Raw genomic sequence first — 25,148 nt, 5'->3', positions numbered from 1 at the left:
ATCTGCCCCAGCCTCTGCTGCCCAGTCACCCACCTCCCCGGCCCCCATCCCACCCCCGGCGCTCCCTGCCCTGGCCACAGTGCCTCACTTCTCCGGTCCTGTGCAACGTGTGCTCCCCTCCTGCTGTCCCATGACCCTGAATGCCCGTCTTGCCCTTGCCCTACCCTTGCCTGGCTGGCTCCTGCCCACCCTCCAATCTCATCAGAGACGTCACTTTCTCCAGGAAGCCCCTCCCCACCCATCCCCCCACCTCCAGGCGGGACCATTTTTCCTCCTCTGCACCCACACAGTCCACAAGTCACCCCATCTGGCTCTGATCACACGGTACCATGAAGGTTTGTTTACTGGTCTCTCTGCCCCTCAGGACTCTGAGCCCTTGGGAGCAGGCCTGTGTCTGGGTCATCTCCACATCCCCTGGCCTGGCACTGGGTCTGCCCTTAGTGGGCGCTCCCTGTGTCTGTGGAATGAAGGGCTGCTGAAGCGACACTGCCGTGGCCTCTCAGGATGGAAGGCAGAGCAGGAGACCCCTGGGGAGGCGGGAGACCCCTGGGGTGGCAGGTGGTGGGGCCCTGCACCTGGACTTAGCCTTGATCCGAAGGTGGGAGGGTAGGAGGTGAGGGAGCTGGGTGGAGGGTCCGCAGCCTGACGGGTACTCCCTGACTGAAGGGCGTGTAGTCAAGGGCAGCCAGTGGAGACCTAGAGAGTCTGTGGCCGCCATGCTGTGAGGAACACATGAAAACCTGGAGTGTCTAGAGTGTTAGCACCAGAGGGGTCCCTGGAGGTCTTCTCCTCAGCGCCTTCCTTTTACCGCACTTGTACCTGTGACCCACGGAGGGGAGAGGGGCTTCCCCAAGTCACCCAGCAAACCAGGGGCAGAGCTGGGGAAGAAACCGGAATGTTCCAGGAGATCTTGCAGGCCCGAATAGGTGTGCCCGTCAGAGTATGGGAGGGGGTGTCTTTAGCCTGCCGCCCCCCCAAGGATCCTGGTGCCCTCCAGGCCCTCGAATACTCTCTTCCCTCCCTCCTGCAGGTGAACCTGGTGCTGGGGGATGGCCGGTCCCTGGGCCTCACCATCCGTGGGGGAGCCGAGTACGGCCTGGGCATTTACATCACTGGCGTGGACGCGGGCTCTGAAGCGGAAAGCAGCGGGCTCAAGGTGAGAGACCCCTGACTCCCAGGGAGGGGATGGGGCGCCAGGCTGAACGTGCTGGGGCGAGGGAGGGAAAGACCTGTGTGTGGAGCCCTGTGCAGCTGATTTCAACGGGATGTCTGGGAGAGCAGTCGGCACCCCACGCGAAGGACCTGTCCCGGCGGAGAGCCCTCCCCTGGCTGCACGGCTCTAGTTCAGAGCTCAGAGCGGGCAGCAGGAGCCACCACCACTCCCGAGCCCCGAGTTCTCCTAGCCGTCCGCAGAGCGGGGCAGCCCCCCACGAGCTGCTGGGCAGCAGGCCCACCTGCTGTTTTGGAAACACTGCTGATGGCCTGTGATGGCCCCGACTTCAGGGTTGATTGCAGTACTCGGAGAGGGAAGAGGAGAGGAAGCTGCAGGCTGGGGTGGGTTTGCACCGGGCAGCCTCAGGGCTGGCATTTAATCCAGAGCAACCAGCAATTAGCTGTCCTTTTAAAGAGGGCTATCTGCGCGCCCAGCAGCTGTAATTGACATTACACATATCATCTCATTGAACCTTATCCCGTGGGGTAGTATGTTATTACCCGAATTTCCCGGTTGGGGAAACTGAGACATGTAGAGGTTAAACAGACTTGTCCAAGGTCATGCAGCTGATCAGTTGCAGAGCAGGGTTTGAGCCCAATTGTCTTAATTCCAAAGCCCACGGTCTTAACTGCTACACTGTATCCCCTTCTGGGGAGGGCCAGGAACTGGCTCAGAGCTTTGTGGGGGGAGGTGACAGTGAGTGAGGCAGAGACTGTCCACAAGGGCACTGGACTCAGGGCACCTAGTCACCTAGATAAATGGCAGCATGCTTTGGGGCTAAATCCTGGTGGCAGGGATGCCACAGCAGCAGTGACCCTGGGCACAGGTGGCGTTTGAGCCACATCTTGTGGGACGAGAGAGGCTGTTGGGTAAATGGGCTGGGCTGTGGAGCTGTCCGGTTGAAGGAGCCATGTGGTTTGACCGTGTGTGACTGGATGGGCAACTAGCCACATGTGAGGCTGGGAACGAAAGCACGACATGAGGTCGTGCCTTCCTAACAAAGGGCCTTGAATGCCCCACTGACAGAGGGAAGCGGATTCTCTATGCGGATGAGAAGAAGGGTCATGGCAGATCAGAGTGGTGGTCAGGAGACCTCTTCCCCCACCAAGCCACAAAGGATGAGGCTGGAGTGGCAGAGAGACAGGAATAAGACTGCAGCCTCATCCTCATGCCGTGGCCCGGGGGGTTCTCTTAGGAAACACGGCGTAATGGGAAGAGCTCTGGCTCTGGAGTCCAGATCCCAGCTTTGCTGCTTTTCCTTTAGTAGCTGTGTGACCTTGGAGAATCCCTCTACCTCTCTGAGTTCCCCTTCCCTCTCCCAGATAATAATAATATATAGCATCTCTTTCTCAGAAAAAAATGAGGAACAAACTCACAGTGACCTTAAAAATAAAGGTTAAAATTATTCAGGGTCTGTGTTATGGACTGAATGTTTGTGTTCCTCCCAAATTCATACCTTGAAACCCTAACCTCCAAAGTGATGATCCTAGGAGGTGTGGCCTTTGGGAGGTGATTGGGTCATGAAGGTAGAGCCTCAGGAATGGAATTAGTGCCCTTAGAAAAGGGACCCCAATGAGATCCCTGGCTGTCTTTCCGCCTTGGGAGGATACAATGAGAAGGAAGTTGGCAGTCTGCACCGCAGAAGAGGGTCCTCCCCAAAACCTGACCGCACTGGCTCCCTGATCTCAGACATTCAGCCTCCACAACTCCAAGAAATAAATGTCCATTGTCTATAAGCTATCCAGTCCGTGGTGCTTTGTTATACAGCCTAGACTGACTGAGACAGTCTGCTCTTTCCCAAGCACTTTATGTCATAAAATCACCTAAACCTCCCAACACTCCTGCGAAAGCAATTCTTCCGTTAGCCCATTTTATAGGCGCAGTATCTGGGACTCAGAGAGCTGCACAGCTGTGAGAGGCAAAGCCGGGATTCCCATCCAGGAATAAGAATTCTGGTTCTAGAGCTATGCTGGTTACCAGGCCAGCCTGGGCGGGGGTGGGGAGAGGAGTAGATGCCCCACAAATGTTGGTAGGCTCTAGGTGATTCTGAAATGCCCTGGGTCTCCGGCTTGCTATGCTCTCAGCGAGTAAAGATGATTCCTTGTTGGGACTCCAAAAGGAGACAATCTCATGGTATTCTATATGCAGATTGTAGTTAATAACTTTGTTATTTTGTATTAATTTTAGATTTACTGAAAAGTTGCAAAGAAATTACCCATTTGTTCTTTATCCGGCTTCCTCTAATGTTAACATCTTATATAACCATGATGTATTTGTCAAGACTAAGAAACTAACATTGGTACAATACTGTTAAACAAACTACAGACTTTATTCAGAGTTCACCAGTTTTCCCACTAATGCCCCTTTTCTATTCTAGGATACAGTCCAGTTCAGCATAGCACGTTGTGTTTAGCCTGTATGCATTTTTAATTCCATTTATTTTCCCCAAAATTTCAAAAAAGATTCAAGTCAGTTTCTAGACACACAGTAAAGGTTGTTTTAAACGATTAAGTGAGGAAATTGGGAGGAGGAAAACTGGAGGCAGAGAGAAAGAGAGAAAGCTGAGGTGAGAGTCCTTCCGAGAACACTCGCCGCGTGGGGCTGCAAACCGCTACAGGCAGCGCGCAGATTTGACTCCAAGCTTCCCGGCAGCCAACACAAAGAGGGAAGCAGGTCAGGGACGTTTGTAAGATGAAAACAGACCAGCTGTGCTGGAGAAGCCTGGTTATTCCTCTTCCTGAGGCCTGAGGGCAGTTTTCCTCTGGTCCTTCTTAGGGAGGATGTTGTGTGATGATGTAAGCAGTGTCTTCAGTGACAGCAAACGCATGAGCAGGTTCCATACTTTGTTGGTGGTGAAGACACTCTTACTGAATCCATGTTAAGAGAAAACGGGAGCGGGGAGCGGCAGCGTGCGAGAGAGATGACATGCTAGGTTCTGGCCGGAGAGCACTGAGCATCTCGCTCTCGCTCTCGCTCTCGCTCTCTCGCTCTCTCGCTCTCTCCTCTCTCCCCCCCCTCTGATTACTGACAGGTGGTAGCTTTGCTATCGTGTTAGCCACTTACTGAGCAGTTACTATGTTAGGACTGCGCTAAATGCTTCACATTGTCTTCCTGATTTTTGCAACAGTATATGAAAAAGGAATGTCCTTCTCCCTCTTTGACAGGTGGCAGAACAATAGTAAGCAGCTTGCCCAAGGTCACCAGCTAGGAAGCGCTAGATTTGGACTCACACCTGCTCAATCCAAGTCCATGCTCTTAACCACCATGTTCCACTGCCTCCCAGTGATAATGTGGGTGTTACCATCTCCAGTTTTCTCTTGAAGAAACCAAGCCTCATGGAGATAAAGGCCAAATTCTTTCTCATGTCAGAACTGGGATTTGAACCCAGGCCTCACAGAGCCTAGGGTTGCCCTGTTTGGGGGGAATGGGAGGCCTAGGACCTGCCCTGACCAGCTGTGTGAAGGTGGACTTGTCCCCTGCTCTCTGGGCCTCAGTCTCCCAGCTCAGACAGTCAGCAGTTGAACGGTTGGGCAGGCGGATCTCTGAGGCTTTCTCCTAGATCTGCACATTTTCCAAGCCTGAGAGCACCAGTGGGTGCGCAGGCACAGGAATGTGATCCGTTCTCCTTCACCTGCAGGTTCCCATACCCACTGAGAGATGCCAAAGTAGGTAACCTGCTGGCAGATCCCTCTTTTGTGTGGAAGGAAGGAAGGAAGTGGGCATTACATGCAGGCAGTGGGTCTCCATGGCTGCCCCTCCTTTCCTTCCTTGCATTTAATCAGCAGATATATACTAAGGATTCCTGAGTGCCAGACACTGTACTTGCCCTGTGGCTTCTGAGCTGAGCCGGACAGACACAGTCCCTGACCTCCTGGAGCTTACTTTCTAGTGGGAAGACAAGGGCGGAATAAGTTCCACAACTGTTTGTTTAATTACAATTGTGATAAATACCGGGATGGCAAAGTACATGGAACTCTGTCTGGTGGTAGATATCCAGGAAGGCTTCCTGGAGAAAGAAACATTTCAGTTGAAATTTAAAAGGAGAAAATTAATTATGTGAAAGAGGAAAGGAGAATTTCAGGCAGAAAGGACAGAAAATGCTGAGTCCCTGAAGTGGAAAGAAGTGTTCCAGGATGCAAAGGAAGACCAGAGTTGGCCAAACGCAGAAAGCCAGGCAGGGAGAAGGTGCCAGGTGATGCTGAGGAGGCGAACAGCCAGATCACACAGGGTGTATAAAGCACCCAAGACTGCAGCCATGAAAAGATGATGCTTGAGATCTGCAGTTATTAATATGGAAGGATGTCCACGGTATGTTATTGGGTGGGAAGCAGACTGCCAAACCACGTGTCTGTCAGGATCGCATGCATACTGTATACATATACAAAAATCTGCCCAGAGAAACGTCTACACGTGGTTATCCCGAGGTGGGAAGATTATGGACGATTTTCATTTTATTCTTTACATCCTTATACAGTGTCTGAATGGAGCAAATACTAGTTTTATAGTCACGGAAACAGCAACAATAAAGCAGTTTCCATTTTGAAACAAGGCCGAGGAAAAATATTCCATAAAAGTTCCTCAGTTACGTTAGTTTGCTTCTCAGTTGCAGGCAGTCAGAGGCTTTATTTGCTCATAAAATGCCCGCCTTCAGTAAAGTCCCTTCCGTCTTCAGTCCCCACCGCAGTCAAGCATTTTATATTCCCTGCCACTGTTTTACTTTCTGCTCCAAGGTCCCTCGCATATGCTAACACCTGCCTGCACTCACTCAGGCGTCAGGGGCTGATTGATTCTCTTTGTCGCCAACGCACTTTCCACGGAATTAGGCGTATTGAAATGGAATAAAGGGACTTGGCCGTGTGGGCGGTAGAGCCAAGAACAGGCTTTATTTGGACGTAGGGCTCCTCGCCACCGTGCAGAGCTTTCCTGGGGCAATAGTTCCCCTTGTGCCTGGCTTCCAGCCGCTCCCTTAGCTCCTGAGGGGCCCTGTGAGTCCAGCCAACGCTGCTGGGAGGAGAAGCTCCTCGGAGGAGGTCAGGCACTTCCCAGTATTCACCCGGGGGGGTCGACGGGGCGGGGGGCCCTGGGGGGCGGCCGCATGGAACTTGGAGCTGTCCCACCCTCCCGGCAGGGGCTGACTGCCCCTTCGGCATTGATCTCTAGGCCTCTCTTACTCGTTTGCACCTGCCCCCAGCAAACCCTACCAGAGAATGGACCATAAAACTCTGTTCCTTTAAGGACAGCCCAAATTGACAGGCCTTTAAAACTAACGATAATGGTAGCGGTTGCTGTTCATTAACCAGTTATTGTGAATTGGGCGCTGTGCCAAACGCTTTAGCTACACTCTTATTTAACCCTCCAATAACCCTGCGGCGGGCATCAATAATGCCATTTAATAGATGAGCAGCTGAGGCTCAGAGAGGGGTAGTACCTTGCTCAGGATCACACAGGGATCCGGCCCTAGCCCTTCAAGCCCTCTGAAAGCCATGGGCTTTGCTCTGCCACCTCCCTGGTACCCTAAACTGGCTAACTATCAAAAGAGTGCGGAGGAAAGAAACAACAGCCACTTAGTCTTCTTAGAAATCACCAAGCTTCTGAAGCCCAGAGTGGTTGTCCCTGACCCTGCCCAGCTCCTCGGCCTTCACCCTTGAGGTCATTCCAGGGTGGGAGGCCCATTTTGTTTTTGTCAGTGGGAGCCATGCTTCCATCCTGGCTGGGGTTCCCTGGGGCAGGATCTCTGTTCTCGTGAATGCCCCACCCTTGGGGTCACCTCTGTGCTATGTGTGGTCTTGGGGCCGGCCGTGGAGCATCTGCTTCACATTCGGTGTCTCAGTGGCTATGGGGATGAACCGCTACTTTGCAGATCTGTCGTGTGTGCTGTGTGTCAGCTAAACTGGAGAAGCCAACGGGGCTGGGCTGACCCCTCTGCAGACTGGCGTTTGCCAGGGTCTTCTCTAGACTAAGCCTGGGATGGCATCCTTTGCAGAACACTGACCCAGTAGCAGGTGATCTCCACGTGTCAGCTCTTACCCTCGCCACAGCTCCATGAGGTGGGACCTTGTAATCCCGTCATAATTTGGGATTATTTATTAATGACTGTCTCTTTTCTGAGATCCCAGCAGCATGGGGCGGAGACTGGGTGTTCTTTACACACTGTTATCTCCCTGCCCAGACAGTGCCTGGGACACCGTGGGTGTCTTGAATGAAGGAGTCAGTGGCTGCAGCTGAGGCAGGCCCCAAGCCAGGTCTTTTTTGTTTTTTAACATCTTTATTGGAGTATAATTGCTTTACAATGGTGCATTAGTTTCTGCTTTATAACAAAGGGAATCAGTTATCCATATACATATGTTCCCATATCCCCTCCCTCTTGCGTCTCCCTCCCACCCTCCCTATCCCACCCCTCTAGGTGGGCACAGAGCACCGAGCTGCTCTCCCTGTGCTGTGCGGCTGCTTCCCACCAGCTATCTGTTTTACGTTGGGTAGTGTATAGTCTTTTTGACTCCAAAGCTCCAATCTTGACCGCTGCTTCATTTGCATCCTGGCCTGAACACGGCACAGAGCTGGCAGCTTTGTTAAGGGATGAATCCTGATGAGAGGTGTTAGTGGTTTTTACAACTACCTGGGATGGGCCTGAGCAGTCAGACCCTTTCCCTTAGAGACTCCTGCCTTCATGTTGAAGAAGCTGAGTAGCAGCCATGGCCCGCAGCGAGGTTCGCTCATCCAAGGTGCCCGTGGGCATTTGGTGCCACCTTCAGCTCTTCTGTGATGAAGGATAAGTGACAGGAATCCATCTATACGCGTAGATCCCAGCCTCCAACCCTCCCATTTTACACATGGGGAGACTGAGGACCAGAAGGAGGGGAAGGACTGGCTGAGGATCATGGAGAGGTGGGTCCAGACGCCTCTGGACAGAGCCCCTCCATCATCTGGCAGTTCGACGTTGCCTGCTGACTCTGTCCTTATGTGTCCCTGAAATAGTTCTGCTGGGAGAGAATGAGCCAGGAATACTCTCCAAGGCTGCCGTCTGTATTCTTGGTGGGAAGAGGGTGTGGCTACTACCTTGTTTAGTAAGGGTCCTTTAAAAGTATTATCTGTGATTATGGCTGATTTTACAGCAGTCCTCATGAAGATGACAAAAATTACCTCTTAACATTTATATAATTCCTAACAGTAAAAAAAAAAAAACAACTTAGATAATAAGGGCATGTTACAAGCAACTCTCTGCCTATGAATTCTCTTAGATGAATGAACCAATTTCTTGAAAGACACAAACCACTAATACTCAAGAAAGAAAAATAGATAACTTGAAAGTTCTATATGTGTGTCAAAGAAACTGAATTTATAATTAAAAACCATCCAAAAAAGAAAACTCAAGGCCGGATGCTTCCACTAATGAACTCTTCCAAGTAGTTAAGGAAGAAAATTATGCAGCCTCTCCCTGAAAATAAAAGATGAGGGAATGCTTCCCAACTCATTTTATGAAACCAGCATTATGTAATACCACGAACAAACAAACACATTTCAGGAAAACTACACATCACTCTTCTTCGTGGGCATGGATGTGAAAATCCTCAACAAAATTTTAGAAAAACAAATTCAGCAATCTATAAAAAGGATAATATACCGTGACCAAGTGGGTTTTATCCAAGGAATGCAAGGCTGGTGTGACATTTGAAAATCAATGTTACTGAGAAAACCATGTAATCAGAAAAAGCATTTAACAATATTCTATGTCCATTTATGGTAAAAACTCTAATCAAATTAGGAATCCAAGAGAAATTCCATTACCTAATGAAGGGCATCTTCACAAACCTGTAGATAACATATTTAATGGTGAAAAACTAAAAGGTTTCCTCTAAGATTGAAATAAGGCAAAAATGTCGTCCCTCACCACTCCTATTCAGTATCATACTAGAAGTTGTAGTCAGTGCAATAAGCCCATAGAAAGAAAGAAAAGGCATACAGATCTGAAAAGAAGAAATAAAACTCTATTTACAGAGACTGATCATCTGCATAGAAAATTCCAAAGAATCTACCAAAAAAACTCCTAGAATTAATGAGTTTAGCAAGGTGGAGGGTTATAAAAGTCAATTGCATTTCTATATGCTAGCAATGCACAACTGGAATTCAATATTAATTCAATATTATTGAATTATATGAATATATGGAATTCAATATAATTCAATATTAATAAAAACAATACAGTTTAGAGTAAGTATAAATAACAAAATATGTGCAGTATTTGTATACTGAAAACTCCAAAAAAGACATAAATAAATGGAGATATATACTGTGTTCCTGGATAAGAAGACTGAATATTATTAATATGTCAGTTCTCCCTAATTCCATCTAGATTCAACACAATCCCAATTCCAATCCCAGCAGGATTTTTTGTAGATACTTACAAGCTGATTGTAAATTTCGTGATGCAAAGGCAAAGAAACTAGAGGAGCTAAAACAATTCTGAAACCAAAGAGCACTGTTAGAGGACTTAGTACCTGATTTCAAGACTTACTATAAAACTATAGTAAACAAGATGATGCGGTATTAGTGAAAAGATAGACACATAGGTCAGTGGAACAGAGTAGAGAGTTCAGAAATAAACCCACAAAAGCATACTTAACTGACTTGGCAAAGTGCAAAGGTAATTCATTGGAGAAAGGGTAGCCCTTTCAACAGATGGTGCTGGAACAATTGGACGTCTGCATGCCAACAAACGAACCTCAACCTCAACCTCACACCTTCTATGAAAATTAACTCAAAATAAATCGTAGACCTAAAAGTAAAATATAACACTGCACTACTTCTACAGGAATACATAGGAGAGGGACTTCCTTGGTGGTCCAGTGGGTAAGACTCCACACTCCCGATGCAGGGGGCCCAGGTTCGATCCCTGGTCGGGAAACTGGATCCAGCGTGCATGCCACAACTGAGAGTCCACGTGCCGCAACTAAGAAGTCCAAACGCTGCAGCTAAAGATCCTGCGTGCCACAACTAAAACCCGGTGCAACCAAAATAAATAAATTAAAAAAAAAATTTTTTTTCAAGGAATACATAGGAGAAAAATCTGTGTGATCTTGCATTAGGCAAAGAGTTTTTAGATGTGACACCAAAAGCATGGCCCATAAAAGAAAAAATTGACAACATGGACGTTATGAAAATTAAAAACTTTCCTCTGCGAAAGACACACTTTTAAGAGAACTGAAAAGACACACCACAGACTTGGAGAAGTCAATATTTTCTAATCCCATTTCCGACAAAGGACTTATACTGGAAATGTATAAAGAACTGTCAAAATGGGCAAAAGGCCTGGGAAATGGTTTTGTATGGAAAACTGGTTGCATGTAGTGATAGAGACATGAGTCTGTGCGCTTGTCAAAACCCACAGAACTGTACACAGAGTAATTTTGTTATATATAAATTTTAAAAAATCAACCCGGTTGTCGCGGGGATAGATGGAGAGCAGACTGAGACAAATAAAGACAAAGGAATCTAACTATTACAGGTGATTCCCGTGACCGCACTGAAAGGGAACGGAGAAGGAAGAAGCTGACCTAAGCAATCTTGAGAAACATTGTTTCTACCGATACTTAAGGCAAAGACAAGACGAACTGTACTCAGACACTGTACTCCACTTGGCAGATTTCTTTTTCTCAAAGGGATATGGATTAGGAATTCTGAAACTACTTCATTTGTACAGGGTTCATTTGAAAAAATAAGTACATTTTAGATAGTGAGAGCCAGGTTTCTCACTCTCAGAGAAAGTTACAAGGAAGGAAAGGGAAAATAGAATAAAGCCTGTGGTGCGGGACTTGTCAGAGGTATCAATATGGACTCATTTACAAAAAAAAAAAAACAATGTATACATTTACCCACAGATAAATAGATACAGAAATCAATATACGTGTGTATATATGCGTGAGTTAGTACATACACGTATAATTCCTCACTCTATCCATTGAGAGGGATTGTACGCAATTAAAATAGGTACAACTAGCGCTCAGATTTTAGTTTCTAAATACTATTCTCTAAATGAAAGGAACCAGGGCTCTTTGTAGGAGTCATTGATTCCAGGTCTAGGGCAGAGAAGCCTGGGGTATCGTTTGGGACCAGAAAACAAAGATGTGCTACCAAATCAATCAACCAACCAATCCGCCTATCAGGTGTGTACAGAGCCAACCTGAAAGAGCACCTCATGGCCAAAGAAGACAGTATCCATGATCCATACTAATGTAATTACATAAAGAACGGAATAAATACATCAATGGGGGAGAAGCGACCACTCTTCCTTAAGGAACAATTCCCATGAAAAAATGTAGAAGGAATAAGGGAAGAGAAAATCACCATTAGAACATTACGTTACAGTATTCATTGCTGTAGGCAAGATGCACCAATGGAAGCTAAATTGTGGGCAGAAGTTTAAGCAGAAACAGGATGTTTTGCATAGTTTCAAAGTATCTCTACCAATATATTTTGTAATTATGCAGGGAAAAGAATAAGTTTACAGTGGAGAATCCTGGCAGGTACCAAGTTAGCCAAGTGTAATACATACTAAGAAAAATATCTTAACTTTTTTCTAATTGTAAACGTAACACTTGCTGGTTGTAGAAAAGTCAGATCATGCACTGACTCCTGTTTGCAGTGACAGTCCCTCCTCCCCTGCCCCTGTCCAGCCCGGGACGTGACAACTGTCAGCCATTGGCGGGTTCTTCCAGACCTTTTTCTCCTTGGCCTGTTGTGCACACAGTGATTTGGGGACCCTTGTTCATTCTGTTCCTTTTGTGAACCAACCATCAGCTTCTTAGAAAAGTGCTTCCTTTCTCACTTCAAAACCTGGCATCTCTGATTTCTAAGATTTTGACTAAGTTGTTGCCACTTCAGAGCGCTGAGAAGGCCCTCCTCAAAAGTCGAAGCACGAAAATGTAGCACAAGTGTATCTTAGCCATCTTGTTATCATTTCTTACTACTGCGATTTAGTATCTGTAATGTTCTCTGCGGTCCGCTAGAGAGAAAACACAAGAAGGAGAAACGAAAAAATGTCTCCTAAGCGTGTCCATTTTCTCATCTTGAGCAGGATTTGGAGAGAGTCTTGCTGGCTAGGTGGCAGGGAGGGGGTGAGCAGCCATGTCCCTCCCCGGGCACCCCAAGCCCGTGGGCATTCAGGTGGGCATCAGGTGCTGGTGATCTGGGGACCAGAGTGAGGCGTGCGCGACGCAGCACCTGGATTTGTGTCTCCTGTGTGCTCTGCATGGAAATCGTGTTGAATGGGGAGGGTGGGAGTGGGAGACAGAAGGCAGCGAAGACTCCTGGCGTCCCCAGGTGATGTGCTGGCTGAACGTCAGTGAGAGGAGAGGTGACAGTGAACATCCACTGAGTGATTTTTCCAGCCCGGCACCCTGCTAAGTGCTCTTTTATGTTCCACCTTAATGAATCCCTAAACAATTCTTGACGTAGACACTGTACATCCACTTCATTAAAGATGATCGAACTGAAGCTCAGAGAGGTCATTTGCTCAAGATCACACGGCAAGGAAGTGGTGAAACTGGAGTAGGGATTGGCTCCAGGAGGTCCCCTGTTAGCCACGAGACCCTATAACCCTGAGCTTGTGTGATGGAAAAAAACAGACTGACGGCCCTTGGCAGCCAGGCCCTCAGCCCTCCCTGCTTCTGCTCAGGTCTCTGACATCAGCACAGTCGTGACACCTGCCCAGTGTTTCTACACACTCTGCTTTTGGATTTGGAACCTGGAGGATTCTCCTGGCCGTTCAGAATATGTTTAAGTAAAAGTATGGTGGAAATGGCAGAAGGTACGGCAGTGTGAGGGTAGTAATAATATTAATAAGGAGCAATAATAATAGAAGGAAGTAAGTTAGGGTGGAGGAGTCTTCCAGTATTTCTAATTGACAGTAATAATCATAGGAATCACCAGCATCTGGGGAGTGCTCCCTCTGTGCCAACCAGGGTGCTTAGTGAGTGCTGTCCCTGCACTGAGTCATTTAATTCTCGCAGCAACCCTGTGAGGAGGCAGTAGAATCATCCTCATTTTAGAGATGGGCAATCAAGGCCCAGAGAGGTTAAGTAATACGCCCAAGGTCACACAGCTGGTAGGTGGAGGAGCTGGGATTGAAACTCAGGCAGGTCTGGAGCTCAGTCACAGAAATCCAGTTCCCACCTCTTCCTTCCCTCATACCCCCTCCTCTGGCCAACTGCAGTGGCTCTTACAGGACTTAGAGGGTCGTCCCTTTGTAAAATGGTTCTGACGCAAACTGGGCATCTTGCGCTTACTGCCCCCGGGAGGTGAGGGAGGAGTGAATAATCCTTGACTTCGGGTTGTTTCTCTGTGTATGTGGTGTGTGTGCTCCTGCCTCCACACACCCAGCGATATTCCTGAAATCTGCAGAGTAACAACAACACAAAAGCACTAATAGTCACCGCCCACTCCCAGCCCAGTGCCACCCAGGACAGATCATCTCGCCTGTCCTCATTGCAGCCCCACGCGGAGGTACCGATTGTTGTCATCCCCATTTCATGGATGAAGAGACTGAGGCTCAGTGAGATTAAGCAGCTCGCCCCAAAGCGTGTTCTTAGCTGGCAGAGAATTGGCAATTCAAATGCAGAGCTCTCTGAGGCCACGTGCTCACCTCCGTTGCCAGCTGGATGGCTGAACACAGAAGTCAGAATGTCTCTGACCGGTAATGTGGTTTTTTAAATTTTACATTGAGAAAGGTTTTGTCCGTGTTTCTGTGCTTCCAAACCCAGTGCTCTTTCCATTCGCAGGGACAGCAAATAATCTCTATCTTGTGTGCCAAGGCCATTTAATTAGTGTAGCTGCAGAAGTGTTTGTACTTGTGTGTTTGCGACTGGGTTCCGCCAGAGAGAATACTTTGCTAAGCTAAGGCTCTCGCAGTAGTGTCTACTGTGGACAGAAGGGGGACCTGGGGCCCGGGTGACTGGATGTGTGCCATCTCCATGGGAGAGCACGGGCCTAGCTCAACTTTTAAGATTATCTAAATAAGAATTTATGATTAAAGCTGTACTTCAGCAAGAAAGTATTATTTGGGGAAAACTAATAACAATGGCAACCACTTCTCATACCCACTGTGTCAGGCACTGTGAGTCATTACCAGGCAGTGTCACATGGTGGTTAAATGCACACACTTTGGAGTCATAATTACCAGCTGTATCACTTTATCTCCCTGGACTCAGTTTCCCCATCTGTAAAGCTGGGAAAATAATACCTTTAGGAACTTGTGGGGATGTAGCCAGAGAATCTCTATAAAAGCACTTAACACAGATAAAAGTATTCAAAATATGCTGGCTTTGCATAGCACAGGGAGATCAGCTCGCTGCTTTGTGACCACCTAGAGGGGTAGGATAGGGAGGGCGGGAGGGAGACGCAAGAGGGAGGGGATATGGGGATATATGTATGCATATAGCTGATTCACTTTGTTATACAGCAGAAACTAACACAACATTGTAAAGCAATTGTACTCCAATATTAATGATAGGACATTTTGCAGAAGACTGGGGCCAATGAAACATTTGCTTTGCTAACCTGCAATGTATGTAGGAATGCTCTAGGTAAATAGAACCAACAACACAATAAGTGATTATCAAAATATTAGTCATGTTGCATAGTTATGTCTCTACCTTAAGACTGAATCTGACACAACACTGTAAAACAACTATACCCCATTTAAAAAAAAAGGCTGAAAACACACAAAAAAGCAATTATACTCCAATAAAGATGTTAAAAAAAAAGAAAAAAAATATGCTGGCTTTAAGAAAATTATTTCTGGTTTTCAGTATAAGCCTGTAAGTAAATAGAATTGGTTCTGTTTGTGGATGAGAAAAATGAGGCTCCGAAAGTGGGAGTGATTTGCCCAAGGTCACATGCCAGGAAGGGGCTGGCCAAGGTCACAGGCCTGGCTCTCAGCTCTAATGCCCATCCGTGTGGTTTCCGCTGTGGGTCCTGCCTCCCCGGTGAAGGGTCAGTCTGGCGTGGCCCCACCGGGATGGAATAAACCCAGGCTGTTCCTTCAGTTCCTCACCGGCATGCCAGCCCGGGCCCTGCACGGAGCCTACTTGCGAGGAATTGTGGCAGAGCAGCCCCTGATTGCTTGGAGCCTTGAAAGTCCCCTGGCTGTTTCAGCAAGAGGTGGGATGACAGCTTTCACATCATTGCCAAGCTCCACCTTAGAAGACTGGCTTTGCCTCCCTTCCCAAGCCCCTCGCCGGAGCAGGGCCTTCTCTGTCAGGCCTTTCCCTGGGGCTGCCTTTCGCTGGGGTTTGATGGTCACCTCTTTCTCCTGGGTGGGAATCCATGAGCTGTGAACCTCCAGCTGGCATCTTGCTTCCCTTCCAAGGACTGTGCGGGAGGAGTTGTGCTTCCCATAGATTCCAGGTTCTCTAAAAATAGTCAAAATAATGATACCAGCACCACCACCACCTGTGTCCTAAGTACCACGTTGTCGAGACTCAGTGAGCGAATGCGGGTAAAGCCCAGTGCCTGCACAGGATAAGCTCCCCTCAAATGGTAGCTCTGGTTATGTGAGTGGTCTTCAGTATCCACATGAGTGTGTGTGCTCGTGGGTGAGACTGGTCCTTGATGGCATCTGAAACTCTCAGGTAGCTGATGGATCTGCCCAGATGATGAACGCTTTCCGAGGAGCCAGAAGGTGGTTTCTTTCCTGAGAATCCTGGCACGTGCTGGGCGACAGTTTTAGCCTCTGCCCCCCCACCCCACTCCCACCGGCTGTGCCACATTCTCAGTCCTTCCATAGCATGCTCTCCTAGCCCGGTTTGTGAACTAGCCTCTGAATGTGTGTTTAGTAAATTGCAAACGTTCCGAGTTGCTTAGTCCTACCTCCTGACTTTTAAAGGGGCCCCTGCTAGGGTAGTAATTGCTCCCAGGCAGGCTATTGCCAAAAAGAGTAACACTTAGTTTCTGCAGGGAGGCCACTGTGAAGCAGGAGCCCAGCTGTGGCTCGCCCTGCTCACAGCAAAAGGGGAGAGCGTTCGTTCAGATGCCCATGGCCCCCATGAGCATGCTGTCCACAGGAGGGCAGACTGGACTTCCAGGGGCTGGCTCTCCTTATCATCCCTGTCCCAGGTGGCCAAAGGAAGGGCCCGAGGAGCTGGGCGGCGACTGACCGGCACGGGAGGGTCGTCAGTTGCCCTCTGGCTCCACGTGTGGCCATGCCAAGTTCGGTGCCTATATATCGAGGATGTGCATGGTTCGCTGGATCTGAGGTCAGCCTGTTCCGCCGCTTCATAAGGGAAACGGTGATCAGCGAGCATTTCCTTAGCCCCTGCTGTGGGATAGGGCACACGTGACGGGCTTTGAGAGAGGTCAGTAACCATGCTGGGCAGTGCTTCAGGCACTTGACCATGCATACAAATTATCAGGGACCTTGTCAAGTGCAGGTTATGATTCAGCAAGTGCTGCAGTTATTATGGCCTCATAACTATCCCAAAACCAAGAGGTGTGCAGTAGCCACAGATTCTGCTCAGCCTTGCTGCGGATCAGGAAGTGGACAGGCCACAGCCGGGCAGCTTGTCTCGGCTCCGTGATCCTCAGGTTACAGCTGGAAGACTCAGTCTGGGCACCGGAGCCACTGGGAGGCTTGTTTTGTCTCATGTCTGGAGGTTGGCATTGGCTGCTGGCCGGGGGCCCCCAGCCCTTCCCTGCACGGGCCTCCCTGTGCCATCTTCTCACAGAGCTAGTTTGGGCTTCTTCTAAGCGTGGTGGCTTAGAAAGGGATTCTGAGGGCATGGGTCCTGGGAGAGAGACAAGTAGAGCTGTATTCTTTTTGTGACCCAGCCTCAGAAGGCAGGTTCAAGGGGAAGGAAATAACTCTTACTTCCTGTATCAGTTTCCTAGGGCTATTGTAGCAAATGATCGTCACAACCTTAGTGGCTTAAAACAACATAAATTTATTCTCCCACAAATCAAGGTGTCGACAGGGTCATACTCCTTCTGAAGGCTCTAGGAGAAGATCCTTCCTTGCCTTTTCCAGCTTGTGGTGTTCCTGCCATTCCCTGGCTTGTGGCAGCATCCCTGCAGTGTCTGCCTCTTCGTCACTTGGTCTTCCCTGCATGTCTCTGGGTCTCACATCTCTCTCTCCTTCCTCTTCTATGGATGCCAATCATTGGATTTAGGGCCCACCCTAAATCCAAGATGATCCCATCTCAAGATCCTTAACTTAATTACATCTGCAAAGATCTTATCTCCAAATAAGGTCACATTCAACAGGTACTGGGGGTTAGGACTTGGACATCACTTTTTTGGGGGGAGAGACACATTTCAACCCACTACAGCTCCTGATGGAGAGTGGCAAGGTTCTAGGAGAGCGTATAAGACTTGGAAAATTTGGGATGGGGACTGCAATTCTGCATTTCTCATAAGCTCCTAGGTTGTTGATACTGCTGGACAAAGATACAGGCTACTGTTCTCAAATCTCAGTCTACTGAGGAGGAGGGAGGAGTAAATAGCAAGCTAGGCACCATATTAATACTAAAGCCACGTAATATTTGAATAACACACAGCATCTACTATGTACAGTCACTTGACATATATTAGCTCCTTTAAACCTTCACAGCCACCTTTTAAAAAGGTTTTTGTCCCTGTTCACGGATGTGAGGCTCAGAGAGGTTAAATGACTTAACCAAGGTCACACAGCCAGGAAGTGGTGGAGCCAGGACTTGAACCCAAGCAGAGCTGGTTCAAAATCCTTGCAGTTACTACTGCAGTCCCCTGCCTGGGCTGGGACCTCGGGAGGGAGCCATCAGCCCAGGGGAGGAGAGCCAGTGTGGCTGCAGAGAGGAAGTAGCTGCCTAGCTGGGCCTTACAGGGTATTCACTCAGGCACCTGAGATTTGCTAAACGTGTGTGTGCGCCTGACGCAAAAGCAGGAGCCAAAAGACACGTGCTTTCTGCCCTCGTGTAATCTGGTTGGGGTGTTGACTGTGGACAGTTATACCAGGTAGAGAAGTGAAGGAACGGATCTTCAGGGAGGTTCTAGCAAGAGCAAAGGCACAGAGACATGGGCTGGGGCTCACAGGTGTGCTGAGGGGAACCTGGGGGCTGACCGAGAGGAGAGGCAGGGCGAGGGGGCATGGGGCGCGGAAGGAGACCCTGGCTTTTCCCAGGCCTCACCGATGGCTGGACAAACCTGGAGAGACACACAGCACTTGGACTGATTGCATTCACTCCAGAATCAAGGAGCTGTTTGCTGTAAGGCAGACAGAAGGGGGCCAAAGCTTTCAGAGGCTGGGGAGTCCAGAGGCCTGGGTGGGCCTGTGTACTAGAACTATTAACTCACACCCTTTGGGGGACTTCGTTTCCTTTTTGTTTATTTTTTCCAGCTATTAAAGGAATAGATTCAATATGTAATACACACACAAAAACATGCGACAGTAGAAGGAAACAGATGTCCTACCTTCCAAAGACAACCTTTGTTAACATCTTTTATTTTTTTACATATAATTCGCATACCATAAAAATCACCCTTTCAAAGTATGCAAATCAGTGAAGTACATTCATAAGATTGCACAACCATCACCAGCATCTAATTTTAAAACATTTTCATCATCTCCCCCACCCCCTGCAAAAAATTCCTGTACCCTTTTAGCAGTCACTCCCCATTTCTGTCTCTAAAGATTTGCCTATTTGGGGCATTTCATATCAGTGAACCATAGAATATGTGGCCTTGGTGTCTGACTCCTTTCACTTAACATAGTGTTGTAGCAGATATCAGTAAATTCCTGTTTATAGTGAAATAATATTCTGTTGTGTAGCTATAACGTATTTCGTTTGTCCATTTGTGAGTTGATGGACATTTGGGTGTTTCCGTCTGTTAGCACCTTGATGTAGCTTCTTATTCCTTTCTCTGTACACTTTTACACAATGATATTATACAGTATATACCATTTTGCGTCCCACATTTTCACTTGCGTTTTCCCACGTGATTTAAAACTTCTCATAAGTGCAATTTGTAATAGCTGCATGATAACACTCCATCTTCTGGCCGAATTATAATTTACCTAACCATTCCCTTGAAGTCAGGCGTTTAGTTGTTTCCAATTGAAGTAAGATCTTAAAAGGAGCAACAGATGAGAGAAACCTCAGGGGATCTTTCCAGAAGAGCTTAAATCGCCTCCCAGCCTATCTGTGCCAGCAAGCTGCTGAGCCCAGAGAGGGACGAGGATGACTTATCCCAGATTACTAAGAGGCAAGGATTGGACTGGATGGTGTAAAAAAGATTCTTCTCCAGGGTGGCATAGCAGATCTGCCGAGGGCCCAGGCCCGCTCTTCCCCAGACCCCCAAATGTCAAGGGAGATGTTAGCTTTATATCAGGCCCCCTGGCAAATGTTCACATTTCTTTTTTGAATTTATTTTCTTTACCCTCAACAATATAGTCTTCATATGCAGTCTGGAAAGCCGAGAAAATGAATAAAGAGCTTGAAATGAAAATTGCCTGGAATTCACCTCTCGGAGGCAACTCCTGTGAACATTTTGGCATATTCCTTCCCAGTCTCTTTAACACATTTGAAGACCACATTCGTTGGGCAATTTTAAGATAACATTAAAAAACCTGAATTCACAAGTAAAGCATGACCACTGTAGAAGGTGTAAAAAATCCTACACTAAGGGAAAACCTCATGCAACAGTCTAGGTGTCTGTCCTTCCAGAGTGTTACGCTCACAGGGCATAGGATATGGACAAAAATAGTTCAGCAAAGTTGGGGTCAGACTATTTGCTTTCCGTCATCCTCCATAACATCTTTCCATTTCAGAAAGACCTTTGCAAAATATTAAGGTACAGAGTGGTGTTATGTGATTCCATTTTTTTTAAAGAAGAGAAGTATATTTGTACATACTTACATATGTGAAGACAGTTCCTGGGAGGATGCCCAAGAAACTGTTAATGGTGGTTACTTTTTTTGAAAAAATTATACAGTTATACAATTTTTTTTTTTTTTTTTTGCGGTACGCGGGCCTCTCACTGTTGTGGCCTCTCCTGTTGTGGAGCACAGGCTCCGGACGCGCAGGCTCAGCGGCCATGGCTCACGGGCCCAGCTGCTCCGTGGCATGTGGGATCTTCCCGGACCGGGGCACGAACCCGTGTCCCCTGCATCGGCAGGCGGACTCTCAACCACTGCGCCACCAGGGAAGCCCTACAGTTATACACTTTTTAGAGGTTACACTCCATTTACAGTTATTACAAAATATTGGCTATGTTCCCCATGTTGTACAATACATCCTTGAGCCTATCTTATACCTAATAGAGTGTACCTTCCACTCCTCCACTCCTATATTGCCCCTCCCCCTCTCTCCCCACTGGTAACCACTAGTTTGTTCTCTATGTCTGTGGGCCTGCTTCTTTTTTGTTATATTTACTAGTTTGTTGTATCTTTTAGGTTCCATATATAAGTGATGTCATAGATTTGTCTTTCTCTGTCCAACTTATTTCACTTAGCATAAATCCCTTCAAGTCCATCCATGCTGCTACAAATGGCAACATTTTGTTCTTTTTTATGGCTGAGTAGTACTCCATTATATATGTATAATGGTGGTTACTTCTTAGTCTCAGTCCTGGGGCCTGTGGCTTCAGTAGTCTGGGGGCCTGAGACGTGTTTTTAAGGGAAGGGAGCTTTGGGGAGGCAGGAGTTTTACAATTTGTGTATATACCCATTTTTTACTGTTTGCCCATTTCTATTAGATGCAATTTTAAGTTTAATTGGAAAAAATAATTATATGTCATTAAATATTCTGCAACATTATTGTTTATGACTTTATAGCATCGCTGTATGGATATACCATAGGGTATATCTATGAATCATAGACATTCATAGACATTTAAGAGGGGGGGGTCCAAATTATTTTTGAAACTTTGTATTTTGCATAGTCTTGATGATTTTCTTGGGGTTAATTCCTAGAAGTAGAGTTGCAAAAGTTTTGTACCACTTTGTCAAATACTTCTTAGCAAGTTTGAACCAAAGTGTGCTCCAGCTGGCTAAATGCCAGATGCCCTGTTACACTTTCTCACCCAGATGGGGTGGTGAAAGCCTTTTAGTGTTTGGTTCTTTTTGGCTAACCATGAGTGCCACCGTGTTTTGAGTGCCACCCATGTGGTAAGCAGAATAATGAGCCCCAAAGATATCTACATCCTAATCCCCAGAACCTGTGAATATGTTAGGTTATATGACAAAGGGGAGTTAAGATTACAGATGAGATTAAGGTTCCTGATCAGCTAACTTTGACACAGAGAGATGATTCTGGATTATCCAGGTGGGCCCAGTGTAATCACAAGAGGCCTTAAAAGTGGAGGAGAGAGGGGCTTCCCTGGTGGCGCAGTGGTTGAGAGTCCGCCTGCCGACGCAGGGGACGCGGGTTCGTGCCCCGGTCCGGGAAGATCCCACATGCCGCGGAGCGGCTGGGCCCATGAGCCATGGCCGCTGAGCCTGCGCGTCCGGAGCCTGTGCTCCACAATGGGAGTGGCCACAACAGTGAGAGGCCCGCATACTGCAAAAAAAAAAAAAAAAGTGGAGGAGAGAATAATAAGAGAGAACAAGGAAGATGGCTGTATGAGAAGGATTTAACCCAAAGATGCTGTCTTTGAGGATGGAGGAATGGGGCCACAGCCAAGGAATGTGGGTGGCCTCTAGAAGCTTGGAAAAGGCAAGGCAATGGATTGTGTCTTAGAGCCTCCAGAAAGGAACTCAGCCCTGCTGACACCTTAGTCTTAGTCCAGTGAGGCCCCTACTGGATTTCTGACCTTGAGAACTGTAAGATAATAAACTTATGTCCTTTTAAGCCACTAAGGTTGTGATAATTTGTCACAGCAGCTATAGGGTACTAATACAGTCCAGTACATACTGTATCCCCAACACCTAGCATAGTGCTGGCCCTGAGGGAGGTTCTTGGTTCTTGTCTAGATGGTCCATTATATTTATCATTTGCCCAGTCGCACAAGATACAAAAGTAGTTTTGCAGTTGCCACATACATACCACTGGAAAACGAACCCACTAAGTTGCATTTCTGATTTGTTTGCAGTACATTTTGTCTGTAAACTGAGTGTTTATAGTCAAAGTACTGTGTTACTTGGGTTATTTCTTTTTTCCGCTTCACCTTAGTTCTGTTATTGATTTGAAATAGGTTCATTTGTTTCTGCTGGAATTCAGTAGGGTTCCCCCACATCTTTATTGATTTAATTTTACTTTTTGAATAACAAAAACATCAAAACTGTACCTAAAAAACGTACTCAGAGTATTACTTCTCCCCCACATCCCTTCTACCCACCCGCACCACTCCTCGCAAGACAACTAAATAAGCTAATTTCTGGCTTATTTCTGTTTCTTCGTGCAAGAATAAGCAGACACATGTATATGTTCTTTGCCTTTCTTATATAAAAGGTAGTATGCGATAGATATTCTTTTTCAGTTAATTTTTAAAAATTTAGCATCCTGGAAGTCACTGCGTGTCATTGCACAGAAGTCTTTGTCATTCTTTTTTACACCTGCATAGTACTCCACTGTGTGGCTTTGCTGTACTTTATTCAACTGCTGTCCTCTGTCTGGGAGCTTAGATTGTTTTCAGTATTTTACAGTTACAAACAATGATGCAGTGGGTAACTCCATGTATATGTATTTTGTCACTTTGGGAAGTGTATCTTCAGGGTAAATTTCTAGAGTTGGGATTTCTGTGTCAAAGGGTAAATACATATATAGTTGGTCAATATTGCAACATCCCACTCCATAAGAGTCGTTCCATCCTGAATTCCCACCAGCCTTGTCTGAGCATGCCCAATAGGTGCTGTCAAGGTTTTAATTGTTTCCTATCTGATAGGTGAGAAAGGGTATCTTGATGTAGCTTAATTTGTAATTTTCTTAAGAGTGAAATTGAACATCTTTTAATATGTTTATGGACCATTTTTATGTCTTCTTGTAACTTGGATGTGTCTTTTATTATCCTTCTGTTGTCAAGATTTTGGACTTTTCCCCCTAAAATTTAAGAATTCTTTATATATTAAGGCTTACTAGCCCTTTATCTGTGACACGTATTACAAATGTTTTCTCCTTGGTTGTCATTTTCTTTCAACTTGCTTATAGAGATTTTTTTCCCCCCAATGTGCAAGTTTTTTAAATTATCATTTAGTTTAATTACCAATTCTTTCTTCTGTTGAATTTGAGGTCTCTTTAGAAAACCTTTCTTAGATATAGAGCATTTTATCCATTTTTTTCTTTTAACACTTGTGAATACATTTTTCTTTTTAAAGCTCTGATTAGCACACTGGCCCTGAACTCCATGCAGAGCTGATTTATTCTTGTGTGCAGAATAAGATATGGATCAAATTTTATCTGTTTCCAAATGGCTACATAGTTATCCTAGTGCTATGTATTAAAAGCCCATCTTCACCACAATGATTTGTGATGCCACCTTTGTCATGTACTACATTCCTGTGTGTCCTTGGGCCTATTTCTAGCCTGTTTCCCTGTCTGTCCATCTGCTCACGGGTCAGTCCCCCACAGTTTAATTGCAGAGGCTTTAGAGCAGGATTTAGTATCTGGTACATCCTCCTGTAGCAATTCTGTATCAGGGTTTTCATAGCTGTTCTCGTAGTTTGATTTTTTAATTAAAAATTATTGTTAAAAATTAACAGATTCATTTTTACAGTAATTTTAGGTTGATTAAAAAAAATTAAGCAGAGAGTATAGAGTTTTCATATACCCCTTCTCCATCCACCCTTTTCACACACAATTTTCCTTATTATTAACATCTTTCATGAGTGTGGTACTTTTATTACAGTGATGAGCCACATTATGATACATTATTATTAACTAAAATCCATAGTTTACATTAGGGTTCACTCTTGGTATTGTACATTCTATGGGTTTCAACAAATGTATACTGAAATGTATCCACCATTACAGTATCATAGGAATAGTTTCACTGCCCTAAAAATCCTGTGTGTTCTGCCTGTTCATCCCCCCATTCCTTCCCCAAACCCCTGGCAAACCACTGATCTTTTTACTGTCTCTATAGTTTTGCCTTTTCCAGAATGTCACGTGGTTGGAATCATACACTATGTAACCTTTTCAGATTGGGTTCCTCCATGTGCAGTTTTATTTTTTCACATGAACTTTTTATGTCAGCTTATCTAACAAAAGCTTGGTTGTGTTTTTATGGGGATAATGTTAAATATTCAAATGAGAGAGAATTAACATCCTAATGATGCTGAATCCTTTCCAACAACAGGCCATCTCTTTTTTTTCTTTTCCTATTTGTTGAGTCCATTTTGAGTGTTATAAGTTTTCTTCACATGTGTGTTGCACATTTCCTGTTAAGTTGATTCCTGTTTTCTCTCTTCTGTCACCATTATAAATGTAGAGTATAGAGCATAGAATATATACTCTACCTCTTCTGATTGGTCACTCTGTGTATATGAAGGCTTGAACTTGAGAACTCACTAAGTGTTACAGGTCTGTGGAACAGCACAACGCAGGTGAGAGGGCTAGTTCCAGGCCAGCTTTACCCCAACTTACCAGGAGGCCTCAGACCCATGACGTATTTTCTCTACCCCTCACCCCAGTTTTCTCTCTTCCAAAATGAAGGGCTGGATACATGCGCACCATTTCCCAGAGTGAAATTCCAGCCAAAACTAAATTGTGGTTTGTGTTTTTACCTCTTTCCCTTACTTGTGATTGACAAATTGGATGTTTTTTCCCTGCTGCAGTGCAGAGCCAGGCTGCAAGTACCCAGGCTCCCTACGTGCCCTGGCCTTGTCAAACTAGACCTTTACGTAAATGGAAAATGTCTCTTGCCTGTCTACAGAAACCAGAAAGGGCAAGGGGACTAGCTTGCTTGTTCGTATATTTGTTCATCCATTCATCTAATTGTTTATTCACAAGTTACTGATTCTGTCAGGCGTTGGTGG

The 25,148-nt window shown here is 46.3% G+C and overlaps 1 protein-coding gene across 9 annotated transcripts in view; it reads left to right on the top strand.

Moving 5' to 3' along the window:
- The window catches only part of WHRN (whirlin), an 88,515-nt gene that overhangs the window by 33,101 nt on the left and 30,266 nt on the right, over positions 1 to 25,148 (top strand). For all 9 annotated transcript variants that reach the window (XM_079927194.1, XM_079927193.1, XM_079927192.1 and 6 more), the window contains exon 3: positions 1,031 to 1,156. In XM_079927194.1, the coding sequence (XP_079783320.1) occupies positions 1,031 to 1,156 (126 nt within the window). The remainder of the gene's footprint in view (positions 1 to 1,030; positions 1,157 to 25,148) is intronic.

This window comes from Stenella coeruleoalba, assembly GCF_951394435.1.
Source record: "Stenella coeruleoalba genome assembly, chromosome: 7".
In the NCBI taxonomy this organism is placed as follows: domain Eukaryota; kingdom Metazoa; phylum Chordata; class Mammalia; order Artiodactyla; family Delphinidae; genus Stenella; species Stenella coeruleoalba.
Note: the sequence above shows the minus strand (reverse complement) of the source record. Positions and strands in the feature narration are given on the sequence as shown.